This window comes from Ovis canadensis, chromosome 13 (assembly GCF_042477335.2).
Source record: "Ovis canadensis isolate MfBH-ARS-UI-01 breed Bighorn chromosome 13, ARS-UI_OviCan_v2, whole genome shotgun sequence".
Lineage (NCBI taxonomy): Eukaryota > Metazoa > Chordata > Mammalia > Artiodactyla > Bovidae > Ovis > Ovis canadensis.
The window spans coordinates 39,749,623-39,762,306 of NC_091257.1; the positions used below are offsets into that span (position 1 = coordinate 39,749,623).

At 47.0% G+C, this 12,684-nt stretch overlaps 1 protein-coding gene across 24 annotated transcripts in view; it reads left to right on the forward strand.

Moving 5' to 3' along the window:
• Positions 1 to 12,684, forward strand: part of KIAA1217 (KIAA1217 ortholog) — an 817,826-nt gene that overhangs the window by 467,736 nt on the left and 337,406 nt on the right. For 18 of the 24 annotated variants that reach the window (XM_069547433.1, XM_069547460.1, XM_069547436.1 and 15 more), the window contains exon 1: positions 2,324 to 2,918. The exons of 5 other annotated variants lie outside the window; for them this stretch is intronic. In XM_069547433.1, coding sequence (XP_069403534.1) covers positions 2,849 to 2,918 — 70 coding nt within the window. In that variant the 5' untranslated portion in view covers positions 2,324 to 2,848. Of the gene's footprint in view, positions 1 to 2,323; positions 2,919 to 3,922; positions 4,270 to 12,684 lie in introns of those variants that run through there. One more of the 24 variants, XM_069547446.1, reaches the window with a different exon arrangement.

Sequence of the window (12,684 nt, forward strand, 5' to 3'; positions counted from 1 at the left end):
GACAACAAATTTCCGAAGTCTGGTAGTAGGCAGGTTGGTTTGTCATAGCAATTTTTTTTAACCCAGACATTAAATGAAACCGAAAAGCTTCATGTACATCTAGTTCAAATAGTGTTTCTTCCAGAAAGAACATCCCACAGTAATAGCAATGACAATAATAGTATGTTTCATGAAAATCTGAATTACTAAACTAATGGAGATTGCAGAAAAGGGTTACTGTTTGCCAGAGACCCCACTCAGAGAAACTGACAATCAGCAAAAAGTTCTTAGCAAGGGCTTTGTGCTTTGGGGAGCAATGTAGAGAAGAGTGCCGTGGCATTAATACAGAGCCTCTCCAACTGTTTTCAGTTCGTGTTCTCAAGGAGGAGGAACAAAGGGCCGGTACTAGTACGATAGAAGCTTTTCCCCATAGTACGATCAGAAAGTTTGGCTACTCAAGAGAAAGTGTTTTACCTTAAATATATATATAGATTTCATGGTTCTTAATGATTTATGTTAAGTGTCTTCATTGCTAAATGCCTTTTTCTTTTGTGCACTCCCTGAAGAATCTTGCTTCAAGGACTGTCTGCAGAGGCCAGAGTCAGCTTTGCTTGTGGGGGAGGGGAGGGTTCCAGCCGCTGGGGCTGGGACACATAGTTCCCCGAGGGGGTTCCTTGGGCTGCCTGGGAACTCAGCCGAGTGCAAGATGGGTGGGAGAGCCCCCATCTGGTTTATCTGAAATCAACAAGAGCGTTTATCTGCTCTTAGGCTTTCCAAACAGCCCCAGGCAAGCAGAATCTGCATCTAAAGGTGCATCTTTTCTGCCTGGATTGGGCTAGTCTGGAAGAGCCCTGGGAGGACTAGGCGCTACAGATTGTTGAGGACAGACTGCCATTGTAGGTGCCTTGCTGTCTCCTTCATCCTGGGGTTTTTGCCTCTGTACTGTGTCAAGAGACAGGCAGAAACTGCCAGGAACAGGCTCTCCACACACCAAATCAAGGTGGGTTGGTGTCACAGCCGCAAGCCCAGGGGCATCTGGTTTAGGCTGACATCTAGAGCTGCCCTGCGGTGCTCTCTCCTTCTACCCCACCCCCATCCTTTCTGGCATTAATAACTTGAAGACAAATACTCAATGGCTAGACAAGGACCCAGATCTGGACCTGGAGGCCTGAACTCAGATCCCTGCTTCATGAGCACTCTGAACCCAAGGAAATGACCAGGTTAAAAGGAGATTCATCCGGCCTTTGCTGTAGGCCACCAGGACAGAAAGTGTGTGTGATTAGTTCCTCCTTAAAGCAAGATTACCAGGTCAGCCTGTTGCAAAGCCACGAGGTCCTTGAGATATCTGCCCCAGTCAACCCAACTGCCTGCCTTCAGTGCTACTGGGCTTGGCTTTAACTTTCTGGAAGATCCACCACATCTTGCCGGGTTTCAAGAAAAATCCTTTTAGGAGTTGAGGGGGTCTCTTCTTCCCTTCCTGATGTGATGACCTTGCACGATGACCTGATGTGACTTCCTGGCATGATGACCTTGTCCTTCATAGGCTTCCAAATCTTTTTTCTCTGAAATGGCCAAAATATGTCCCCCACACTGCCAAAGTACACAGGTGACTCAAGGTCAGAATCTGGAGGGTAGGCCAGTCGTTGTTCTGCACACAATCTTCATCTAAATTAATGTAAAACCTTGTCTGAATGGTATGTAAACTGGGTTGAGTTATCGTCAGCAGGCTAACCATCCTCCTTCCCCCCACCAAACGATGGGGCTCCTACAGATTAAAAGATCACCCTCTTCCTAGGCAGTGTGTGATTTGCCTATATCTGAAATAGCAGCATGTACATTGCACAGATTATGTACCTTTTCTTGTTTTTTTTTTTAATTTTTGTGGACGCTGTGCCTCCTCTTTTCACTTTCTGGGAAATCGGCCAGTGTTTCAAGGACCCTGTAAAGAACAAAATAAATGTTTGTAGGTAGTTTCAAGGGAAAATGAGTATGCTGGATGCAACTCTGCCCATCCAAAGAAAAGTATTTGAAGTGCCTTTCTGATATTTTAATGAACTGGAGAGATTCAGAAGGTGGATTTCACTAGTTTACTTTTCAGATTTTGATCAACATGTGAGTGTGTTTATGTATGTTGGGGAGGAGGAACTGTTGAGAAAGTGTAGGCAAAGGAGTGCAAACTTTGCAAAGTCCAGCTGAAGAGACTGAAATTGATTGTGTGCAAAGTCAGCTGTATCTGTCTGTTAATCAAGCTCTAAACGCTTGGTGAAGAAAGTGTGTAAGAACCTTCAGCATATAACCTGTCCTCGTTGCCCTTTATAAAAGGGATTTCACTGAAATTTGGGACGTTCCGCAGTCGGCTGTTCCTTTTTTCAGGATATCAGCCTATTGGGGAGGCTGACTCTGTGAGATGAAACAGACGGAGAACCGGCTTCCAGCAAAGGCTCCCGCCGGCGATCCTGGGCCATGTTTTCCTTCCCCGGCTGCGGAGTCGCCGCAGTTTGCCTCGGGGGGCCCGCGTGGGTCCAGGGCAGGACGAGCGCATCACCTGTTGGGGCCTCGGGGAAGCGCGTGGCGCGGGGGCGGGCGGGGGGCCCAGCCCGCATTCCTCAGGGACCCGGCGGGCGGACAGACGGACGGACCAGGGGACGCGCGCGCGCGGAGGGACGCGGGAGGCCGGGCGCTGGAATGCAGTCTTCCCCGGCGAGAGAGACTTTGCACGGGAGTGGAGAGTAGTTTGGGGTGGGGTTTCGCACCGTCCCCTCCTCCCCACCCCCCGGACCCCCTTCCAGGCGCTTTCTGGAAGCGTTTTTTCAGAACGGCGCCCTGAAGTTTAAAGACCAGAGAGGAGCCTGGGCCGGAGGCAGGGACAATGGAAGAAAACGAAAGCCAGAAATGTGAGCCATGCCTTCCTTACTCAGCAGACAGCAGACAGATGCCGGGTAAGTAAGAGGCTCTCATTCAAAGATGGAGTTACGGTTCCGCGTGTGCCTCGCGGCTGGCTGCTGCTTTTTATAACTGCAGACCGAGCGCCTGGCACAGAAAAGGCGTATTTCTTGGGGTGGTGCGTTTTCCCAACTCAGTGGAGAGCTGTAGGCTGGACTTTTTTTTTTTTTTTTTAAATCTCTGGCAGGATTTTCTTAAGCTGCCAAAGAAGTGGCGGGGTGGTGTTACACTGGTAGCCCTGTAAGCCGTCAATACTTGCTAGATCTCCAGGCAGTGGCAAATACATCCCCAAAGCAGCTTTCCATACTCCCTGCTCCAGCCGCGGGAGAGAGCAGCTCTTTCTGGAAAGGTCTCTCGGGACGGCAACACTTCCATTCATTGGTTGGGGGGATTCCACGAGGCACAGGCACGTCGGAGGCAAGTTTGGTTGTATTTGAGAGTTAAATCGCAGAGTTTTCTTTTTTTTTTCCTTTTTCTTTTTTTTTCCGGATCGGAACAGCAGGGGAGCACTTGTCCATGTAGAGGAGAGATGGAGCTGTGCGAATTTTCTGTATGCTTGAATTCAAAAGTTGGGAGCTGTTAAGACAGTTCTGATAGATTTTCTCTGAGCAGTTTCTCTTTGATTGTGTTTATAATAGACTTGTCTTTTCCGTAGGGAACTTCCAGAAGCTTATGTCGTTCCAAAGAAATTATGCAGTGTGGTTGGGTGGGGAAAGGGCTCCTCGGCTGGGCCGTCCAGTGTCTGACGTCTGTGACTCCGGAGCCTACCTTGCATGCACTATCGCGAAGGCGGCGGGTTTGGACCCGGCGCAGTCCAGAACCCTCCCTGCCCCCACTTTAGCCCAGGTTCATCCAGGGGCCAGTTAATAGCCCTGCTTGCGGGGCTGCAGTGCTGTGCGTGGGAGTAACAACAATGCACAGGGGAAAAGGTGTGTGTTTTTTAAAAGGCAAAAGGGAAGTCACACATGACTCATCCACACTGAAAATGCAAAACTAAGCCAGACAGAAGAAAATACAATTAGAAGAGATAGAAATTCCCCCCGGTGAAAAGCAGGAAACTTTAAGACCAGTGAACCCTGGAGAATCCCAGACTGAGAGTCCTCCTCTTGCTGGCTGTGTTTGTGCTGTCAAAGCACCACACTCTCCTTGGGGGCCCCCGGGCAGCGGGGGCCCCCCTCCCCTGCCCTCTTTGACAGACAGAGTCCTGCAGCAGGAATTCAACCTCTGGGCTTCTGCTGCATTACGAAATACTCGGAATCTGCAGGCGCAACAAGAGAGTGGAACTGATTTAAGAAAACAATTTACAAACAACCACAGCAGTTCAGAGACACTTCAGAGACTGAGATGGTGAGACTGATGCAATGTGATCACTTTATTTCATTCACTAAATATCAAGCCTCTGTTCTGTGGGAGTCACTGTTTTAGCTTCTGGGGATCCAGCAGTGAACAAAATAGATGAAAAGCCCTTGCTTTATATTCTAAGGGCCAAGTTTGGGGGAAGGGGAGTGGAGGACAAAAACAATAAATAGATAAGTAAAATAGCATGTTATATGGTGGGGTTGCCGTATTTGTCAAACAAAAATAAAAGGCTCATTTAAATTTGAATTTCAGGTAAAAAATAAACTTTTTTTTTTTAGTATAAGTGTATCCCATGCAATATTTGGGATACACTTATGCTAAAAATTATTCGTTGTTTATCTGAAATTCAAATTTAACTGGGCATCTTATATTTTATCTAGTAAGTTTATTAAACTGTGGGGGAAAATAAGGCAGAGAAAGAAAATATTGAGTATGGGGGTGGTCAGGGGTGAAACTGTAGTAGGGTTATTAGAGATAGCCTCACTACTATGTTGGAGGAGGTAGTGGCAACCCACTCTGGGGTTCTTGCCTGGAGAATCCCCATGGACAGAGGAGCCTGGCGGGCCACAGTCCATGGGGTCTCAAAGAGTCGGACACGACTGAGCGACTCAGCACTGCTGTGATACTTGAAGGGACATCAGAAAGAAGTGAGGGAGAGAAGAAAAAGGGCATCTTCAAAGAACAACATGGGAAAAGGATAGATAGAAAAGAGGTTAAGAGAGAATTCTAGGCCCTGTCGGGTAGGGCCTCTGATAGTAGAGTAAGGACGTCGGCTTTTATTTCAAGGGAGGTGGGAGCTGCTGGTGGGTCTGAGAGGTTTCTTCAGAGGTAGTCCTGGGTGCTCTACTGAGAATCACCCGAGTGGGGTTGGGGGCAGAGCAGAGAGCTCAGTTAGGAAGCTTTCAAAGTAAACCAGTCACTAGCTTGGATCAGCAGGTAGGGGAGTAGAACAGGTGGTCGTAAGAAGACAGACTTTAGATATGTATTGAGGATGAAACTGAATTTGCCAAGGGATTGGATACAGGATATAAGAGAGACAGCGGAGTCGGAGATGACTTCAGAAACTTTGGCCTGTGCTTCTGGGAAGTTGTCATTTACCTGAAGGGGAAAGTATTGGAGAGGAGTAGCGGAGAGGGTGTTTGTGGCTTGGAAGTGGAGAGCAGAAAATCTTTTGGCTATGGTAGGATCTGGAAGCTTATCAGGCATCCAAGTGGAGATGTTGATTGCAATTTGGATGTTTGTAGCTGGAATTTAGAAGAGGGGACCCAGGATTGTTAGAAATGGTCCAGGATTGGGTCTGTGTGCAGAAGGAGGCTAGAAAGGTGGCTGGGGAGCACGTGAAAGAGGGCTAAGAATTCAGGTTAGATTTCTAAGATCCCCATTGCATCCTGGGTGAAAATGATGCTGTGAAAGACTGTGGCCTCTTCTCCAGTTCTTCGATACGCAAGAGGACCATGCAAAGGAGGCCAGCCTCTGATGGCTTCATCACCCATGATTCCTTGTGGGCTTGATCGTATTTGGCATTGTAATAATACCGGTGAGAGTGTGGTATTCGAGGGCAAAGACCGTGACTTCTTTGTCTTCACATCCCCAGAACTTAACAGAGCACCAGGCATGAGACAGCGATCAATAAATATGTGCTGAACAAAAAGCTAATTATACCACCCTAGGGCTTTGAGTTTATCAATCTACAGATAGATAAGGATCCGCTGGGTGATCCTGTAACTTGTTCAAACCGAGACAGTTTTGAGAGTGAAAGGGACCGCTATAAATAATTTCAATGGGACAACAGTTGTAACCCGGAACTGTTTTGGCAACTGGGCATATGGTTACCTTGAGAATAATTGTTATCGATGATGCTCCTGGGGCTGAAGCGTCAGCTGCTGGGTACTAAACAGTGTGAAGTGCAGAGAGGTGCTTAGTAATTAGTGGTTGAATTTGAGTCTAACTATATCATGCTTTTATTTTTTTGGCTGTGTGCCATGTGAGATCTTAGTTTCCCAGCCAAGGATGGGACCTCTGCCCCCAGCAGAGGCAGCACTGCGTCCTAACCACTGGAGCACCGGGGAAGTCCAATATTCTGCTTCTTTTGGGCTCCCCAGAGTGGTCCTTAGGATGCCCATGCCTGCCCATAGCAGCCCTGAGGCGACTGCTTTCACTCTGGCCCCAGTGTCTTGAAACCCCTGTGCAGCTGTGTCAGCCACCTGCTTGCCTCTACCACCCCTGATTCACTGGGGTCTTAAGATACTAGTATTCACTGTGGTAGTAATCATTTCACAGTATGTAACTATCAAATCAATATATTGTACACCTTAAAATCAGATAAGATTACATGTCAGTTAGATCTCAGTGAAGTTGGAAAAAAAATCATATTGGCAGCTTTGCAGAGTATAGCCCTGGCAGGGGAGGTGGTAAATGGAGAGGTCCCCAGGGGTCCCCAGACATTCTGGTCTTTGCTCCAAAGCATCCTCTAAAATTGCCTATCAGTTTCTGTCCCTTATCCTGTTTTAACCTTAAAGCACTTTTCACTCAGTTCAGTTCAGTCTCTCAGTTGTGTCTGACTCTGCAACCCCATGGACTGCAGCACGCCAGGCTTCCCTGTCCATCACCAACTCCCAGAGCTTCTAAAACTCATGTCCATTGAGTCGGTGATGCCATCCATCTCATCCTGTTGTTCCCTTCTCCTCCTGCCTTTAATCTGTCCCAGAATCAGGGTCTTTTCCAATGAGTCAGTTCTTCACAACAGATGGCCAAAGTATTGGAGTTTCAGCTTCAGCATCAGTCCTTCCAATGAATATTCAGGACTGATCTCCTTTAGGATGGACTGGTTGGATCTCCTTGCAGTCCAGGGGACTGTCAAGAGTCTTCTCCAACACCACAGTTCAAAAGTATCGATTCTTCGGTGCTCAGCTTTCTTTATAGTCCAACTCTCACATTCATACATGACCACTGGAAAAACCATAGCTATGACATTCATGTTACATATTATCTGTTTGTTGTCTGCCTCCTTAGTTATAATGTGCCTCCCCTATGAGGGAAGGGAATTAAGTCTGCTTTGATCACCACTGCACTCCGCTTCCTAACTCCTTTCAGTGTACAGAGCAGGCACTCAATAAATATTTGCAAAAAATAAATCAGTCAATCAGCAAACGAGCCATTGAGACAAGAATGCTTTTCTGGATAGGGGAGGGGCTGTTCCTATTTTGTGTAAAATCTCTAGCAAAAACCTTTTTCATTTACTTTTGTAAGATTTTTTAGAGGAATCTACATAATGGCCTGGTTTCAGCTGTTAATTTTTGTGCCAGTGTGTCTCTGGTGGTGATCTTTATGATATTAACAAGGGAGCTGGAAAAAATGGAGGAACTCTGTGCTTCCCAACAGAATATGTGATACATAGGAGTCAGATGACCTGACTGCTGTAATGTCTGTGGTTTAGCATAATCAAGGTTAATTTTTGCTTTGAACAATGGAATGTGGACATTCCTGGACAAGTGGATCCCGGTGGTTTACCTCCAGGTGACCCTGGGACACAAGTCGTCCAAAGGATGTCTAGTTATGATGACAATTCCCCTGGGTCTTGGAGGTTTCTGCTGGAGGTTTTGCACTTAACTGGCCAAAGGGGAAAGAAGAAAGGGTAGGAAAGAGGACTCAGGAGGTCAGGGGCCAGGGCTAAAGGTGGCCCATATAGTTTCTTCCCACATTGCATTGAGCGGAATTAGAACAAGACCCCAACTAGATGAAGGGGACTGAAAAACGTGATTTTCTCGTGTGTGCACAAAAGGATGTAATGGTTTAAATACACGGACATACCTGTGACTGATGCCATAGTAGATTGGAATGCGTTTTACAGCCAGACAAAACTGTAGCTCGCCATGATACTCCAATGCAAGAGAGCATCCCAACACAGTCTAGAAAACGACACCTTAGAGACAGCTGACCAGGAGCCACTATGAAGCAGTGGGGGACTCCTTCCCCGGGAGGACAGGATCCTCCTAATCTGATCCAGGAGTAAAATCTCAGGAAGGCCATCCGCCCTGTTCTTGGCTCTCAAATGGCAAGAGGCATTAAACGCAGGAACAATGCCAGGCCGGGTTGCAGGTCAGCCGACCCAGCCCCGGCACCCTGAGTGGGGGCCGTGAAGCCAGTCTCAGCAGCTCCTGTGGTCTCTTGCCTGCAGGGTAATTTGCTCTGGGGGTGTCTTCCTTGGGGTGACCCATCTTCCATAGTCCTCTGCCTGCCTGGTCCCTGCCCCTCCCCAGCCCCCCACTTTCTACTTTTCCTTTCCAGAAGTCTCCATCCCAGCCAAGAAGCCCTTTGAAACTCGGAAGAGTATCTCTCTGGCATCTCTGTCCTCTCGATCCCCACTCCTGCTCCAGGGAAGGTTGCTGGGGACCGTTCTCCCCTGGAAGCTCCCATCTTGCTCTTTGCCTTGTGGGAGGGGTTGCTCTGGGCCGACAGAGGCTGGGAGGGGCAGGAAGGGGAAAACTGGAAACCTCGTCTTCAAACTCCAGCTTCATTATTTGTTTGACACAGATTCCCAGAATAGCAAACAGCCCGACACACCCAGGCTTAAAAGTTAGCACCGAAGTGCCTTCCAGACAAGGGCCAGAACTGAGCTTCTGTTTCTAAGCCTCGGGCCGTGTGTCCGCGTGGACAGTGGGGTTGGTGTGACTCCACTGGCTGTGGAGTTGTGACTGCACGTCCTCTGCGCTCCCCTTTGCTTTTTTCCTCCTCCACTGAAAGGTCCCGTTCTCCCCAAATGGCCGGAATGGGAGAGCCGTGTCCTCTGCCTCGGGTGTGGGAGTCGATCGCTTCCAAGAACTGCATCTCATAGAGGAAAAAGCTTCAATGACCCCTCCAGGGTCACGGTAAATGGGAATGTTGTACAGCCCATTGTGTAGGAGTCCTACGGCTGGGTTGTTCAGCTTCGTGTGGTAGCCGCATTGGTTGGTTTGTTGCGGGTGCTGTCAAAGTGGAGCAGGGTGACCTGCAAGCAGGTAGGATCCAGAGCTCAGTGAGCCGCCAGGCAGGCAGGCGAGGCTGAGGGAGGGGTGGGTCCCCAGGGCAATGAGAAGCCAGTGCATTTACCCACTGGTGCATCTGCTGTCTGTTTCTGCTATCCTGCACATTGCATTAAACCTCCGTAAGCACCCGGAGACATTTTTGAAGAATCCACGAGACAGTAAAAAATGGAAAAGTAACCTAAGGTGGGGGGCTTCCCAGGTGGCACTAGTGGTAAAGAGTCCACCTGCCAGTGCAGGAGACGTAAGAGACACGGGTTTGATCCCTGGGTTGGAAAGATCCCCCTGGAGAAGGAAATGGCAACCCAGTCTAGTATTCTTGCCTGGAGAATCCCATGGACAGAGGAGCCTGGCGGCTACAGACCATGTGGTTGCAAAGAGAGGAACACAACTGAGCAACTTAGCACACAGCCTAAGATGGACATGACCTCCTTAGTGCCAAGTGTGAAGAGGGTTGTGGTTGGAGGGTCAGCGAGGTGGGACTGCTCCAAGGTGGATGTTGACAGATGACCCTGAACTCCAACTCTCTCCCTCCCTCCTCCTTTCCCAGTTTATTTCAAAGAACGTGGAAAACTTTTCAGTCTCCAAGGGGCTGTTGTCCTGGCCGTCTTGACCTTTTCTGAGGATCCTGAGATGAAATGGGATAGTTCTTGTGAGTTCACGTGGCAGAGCAAGGCCCAGTAGAACTTTCTGCCCTTGTTGGTAGTTGAGGAACATGAGTGTGTGTCCTCCTGGGTGGATGTGTATATTTGTGTGTTATGCCCACGTGAAGAAATCACCTTTTCAGAGATTCCATTTTGCCAGTTAATCTAGCTGTCTGGAATAACTTCTAAAATATATTATATTCATGATATCACAAGTAATCAAGGGAATTCCCTGGCGATCCAGTGGTTAGAATTGTGCCATTCCAGTGCAGAGGGCACAGGTTTGATTCCTGATCAGGGAACTGAGATCCTGAGTATCACACTGCACAGCCAAAAAAAAAAAAATTTTAATTGTAAAAATCCATTTAGAAGTCAACTCTGTTGTATCAAGTAGACAAAAATTTGACTAATGAAAAACTCATGTGCACACACTCAAAAGCATAAGTTTAAATCTTTGCAGATTGCCCACATATTTCCCAGCCGAAGATGGGACATTTTCCGCACCTGTCTTTATTCAGTAGCTCCTGTTACTTCTGTGTCATTAGAGAAGAGACCACAAACGAGGTAGCCCTCACCAGAGGAGTGGGTTGCCATTTCCTTCTCCAGGGGTCTTCCCTACCCAGAGATTGAACCCACGTCTCCTGCAGCGGCAGGCAGATCTATACCGCTGAGCCACCAGGGAAGCCCCTATGTGATGAGAAGGTAGAGTAAATAAGTGGAATTAATCTCCCCAAATCTTTTATTTTTTTTTCCCAACTCAGAGGTATTTACTGAATCCTTACTAATGACTTTTTGGGGCTTCCCTGATGCCTCAGTGGTAAAGAACCCTGCCAGTGCAGGAGATGAGGGTTCAGTCCCCGGGTCAGGAAAACCCCTGGAGAAGGAAATGGCAACCCACTCTAGTACTCTTGCCTGGGAAATCTTACGAACAGAGGAGCTGGGGGTGTGTGTGTGTATGGGGCGGGGGTGCTACAGTCCACCGTGATCACAAAAGAGTTGGACATGACTTAGCGACCAGACAGCAACTAATGATTAGCGTGGGTTGGGTGCTAAGGGAAATTCCAAAGAAAACACATGGATGAAAACTCATAATAGTGACAGTCAGCGTCTCACAGTTTTCTTATTGGTCCTCAGTACTGGTAACACAGGTAGTATTATTGAGCTCTGCATTTTGTAGGTAGGGAATCAAAACAGAGAGACAGTAGATGGCTTGACTGAAACCATATGTATAGTAAGGAGTGGAGGAGGGCTAGAACTCAGGGCTTTTAATTCTGACCATCATCCCTTCCCTACCTGGAAAAGACTTCACTCAGCAATTGTGTGTCCCTTGAGGGACTGCCACGCTCAAGGCGATTTTCAGTGGACGATTTCTCCTGTCATCTTTGGAGGAAAAGGAAACAGTTTCCACCCATTCTTCCAGATGTCGGTTCCATGATTTCAGAAGTGATTTGGGCTTCTCTCATTTCATTCTGGGTCTGACAGACTTTTTATTTTATTTATTTAAAAAATGTTTATTGGAGGATAATTGCTTTATGGTGTTGTGTTAGTTTCTGCTATGCTACCAAGTGAGTTAGCTGTATGTGTACATATATTCCCTCCCTCTTGGACCTCCTTTCTACCCCACTCCCCCACCCCATCCCACCCCACTGGGTCATCACAGAGCATCAGGCTGGACTCCCTGGCGATACAGTAGCTTCCCACTAGCTGTCTGTCTTACACATGGTAATATATATATGTCAGTGCTAATCTCCCAGTTCGTTCCACCCTCTCCTTCCCCTGCACCATGCCCACGTGTTCATTCTCTACGTCTACCTCCCAGAGCCTTTTTATTTATTTTTTTCAATATCTTTTCAACCAATAGTTCTATCTTCTCCCCCTTCTAAAGGTACTGTTGAAGTTAATGAATAGTAGAATGAACTAATTGGACTGTTTTTTCCTTCTCTTTCCTCATCAGTGTCTGATGGTCTGATGGAAAAGCTATAATTAGCCATGTAATGAGAAGTGAAGGGTAAACAAGAAGAATTACTCCCAGAATACTCATCTAGGGGTGAAAAACTGGAAAAGGGAAATGAGCCCACGTTTCCAATGTTTTCTGTGTCTAACCAACAGGTGCTGTACCTGCAGTTCTAGGTATAGGTATTTCTAGGTAAAGAAGAGAAAAACCATGTTGATGGCACTGCCTTTAGAGGAGCTGGTTTATGTATGAACTCTGAACACTTGTTGGTTTATGTCAGTGGCATCAAGTTTTAGTTCTTGGGACTTCACTGATGGTCCAGTGGTTAGGATTTCACCTTCCAGTGCAGAGGGTACAGGTTCTATCCCTGATCGGGAAGCTAAGATCCCCACATGCCTCATGGCCCCAAATCCAAAACAAACAGCAGAAACAATACTATAACAAATTCAATAAAGATTGAAAAAAAAAAAAGTTAGTTCTCTGAGACTCAGCTCTAGAACTCTTAAATATTGGATGTGTTTTCTTTACTTAACTTTTGAAGATAAATAATTAGCAAGTACCCTCTTAAATTGGAAATTTATTTTTAAAAATAATTCATAGTATATTTATAATAATGAATATTTAAAAAACAAAAAGCTAGAGACTTCCCTGTAAGTACAATGGTTAAGACTTCATGCTTCAGTTGCAGGGGTTATAGGTTTGATGCCTGGTCAGGGAACTAAGATTTAAATTTGTATATCTAATACCAGTTCAGCCATGCTTAATTTATAAGTGAAAACAGGGA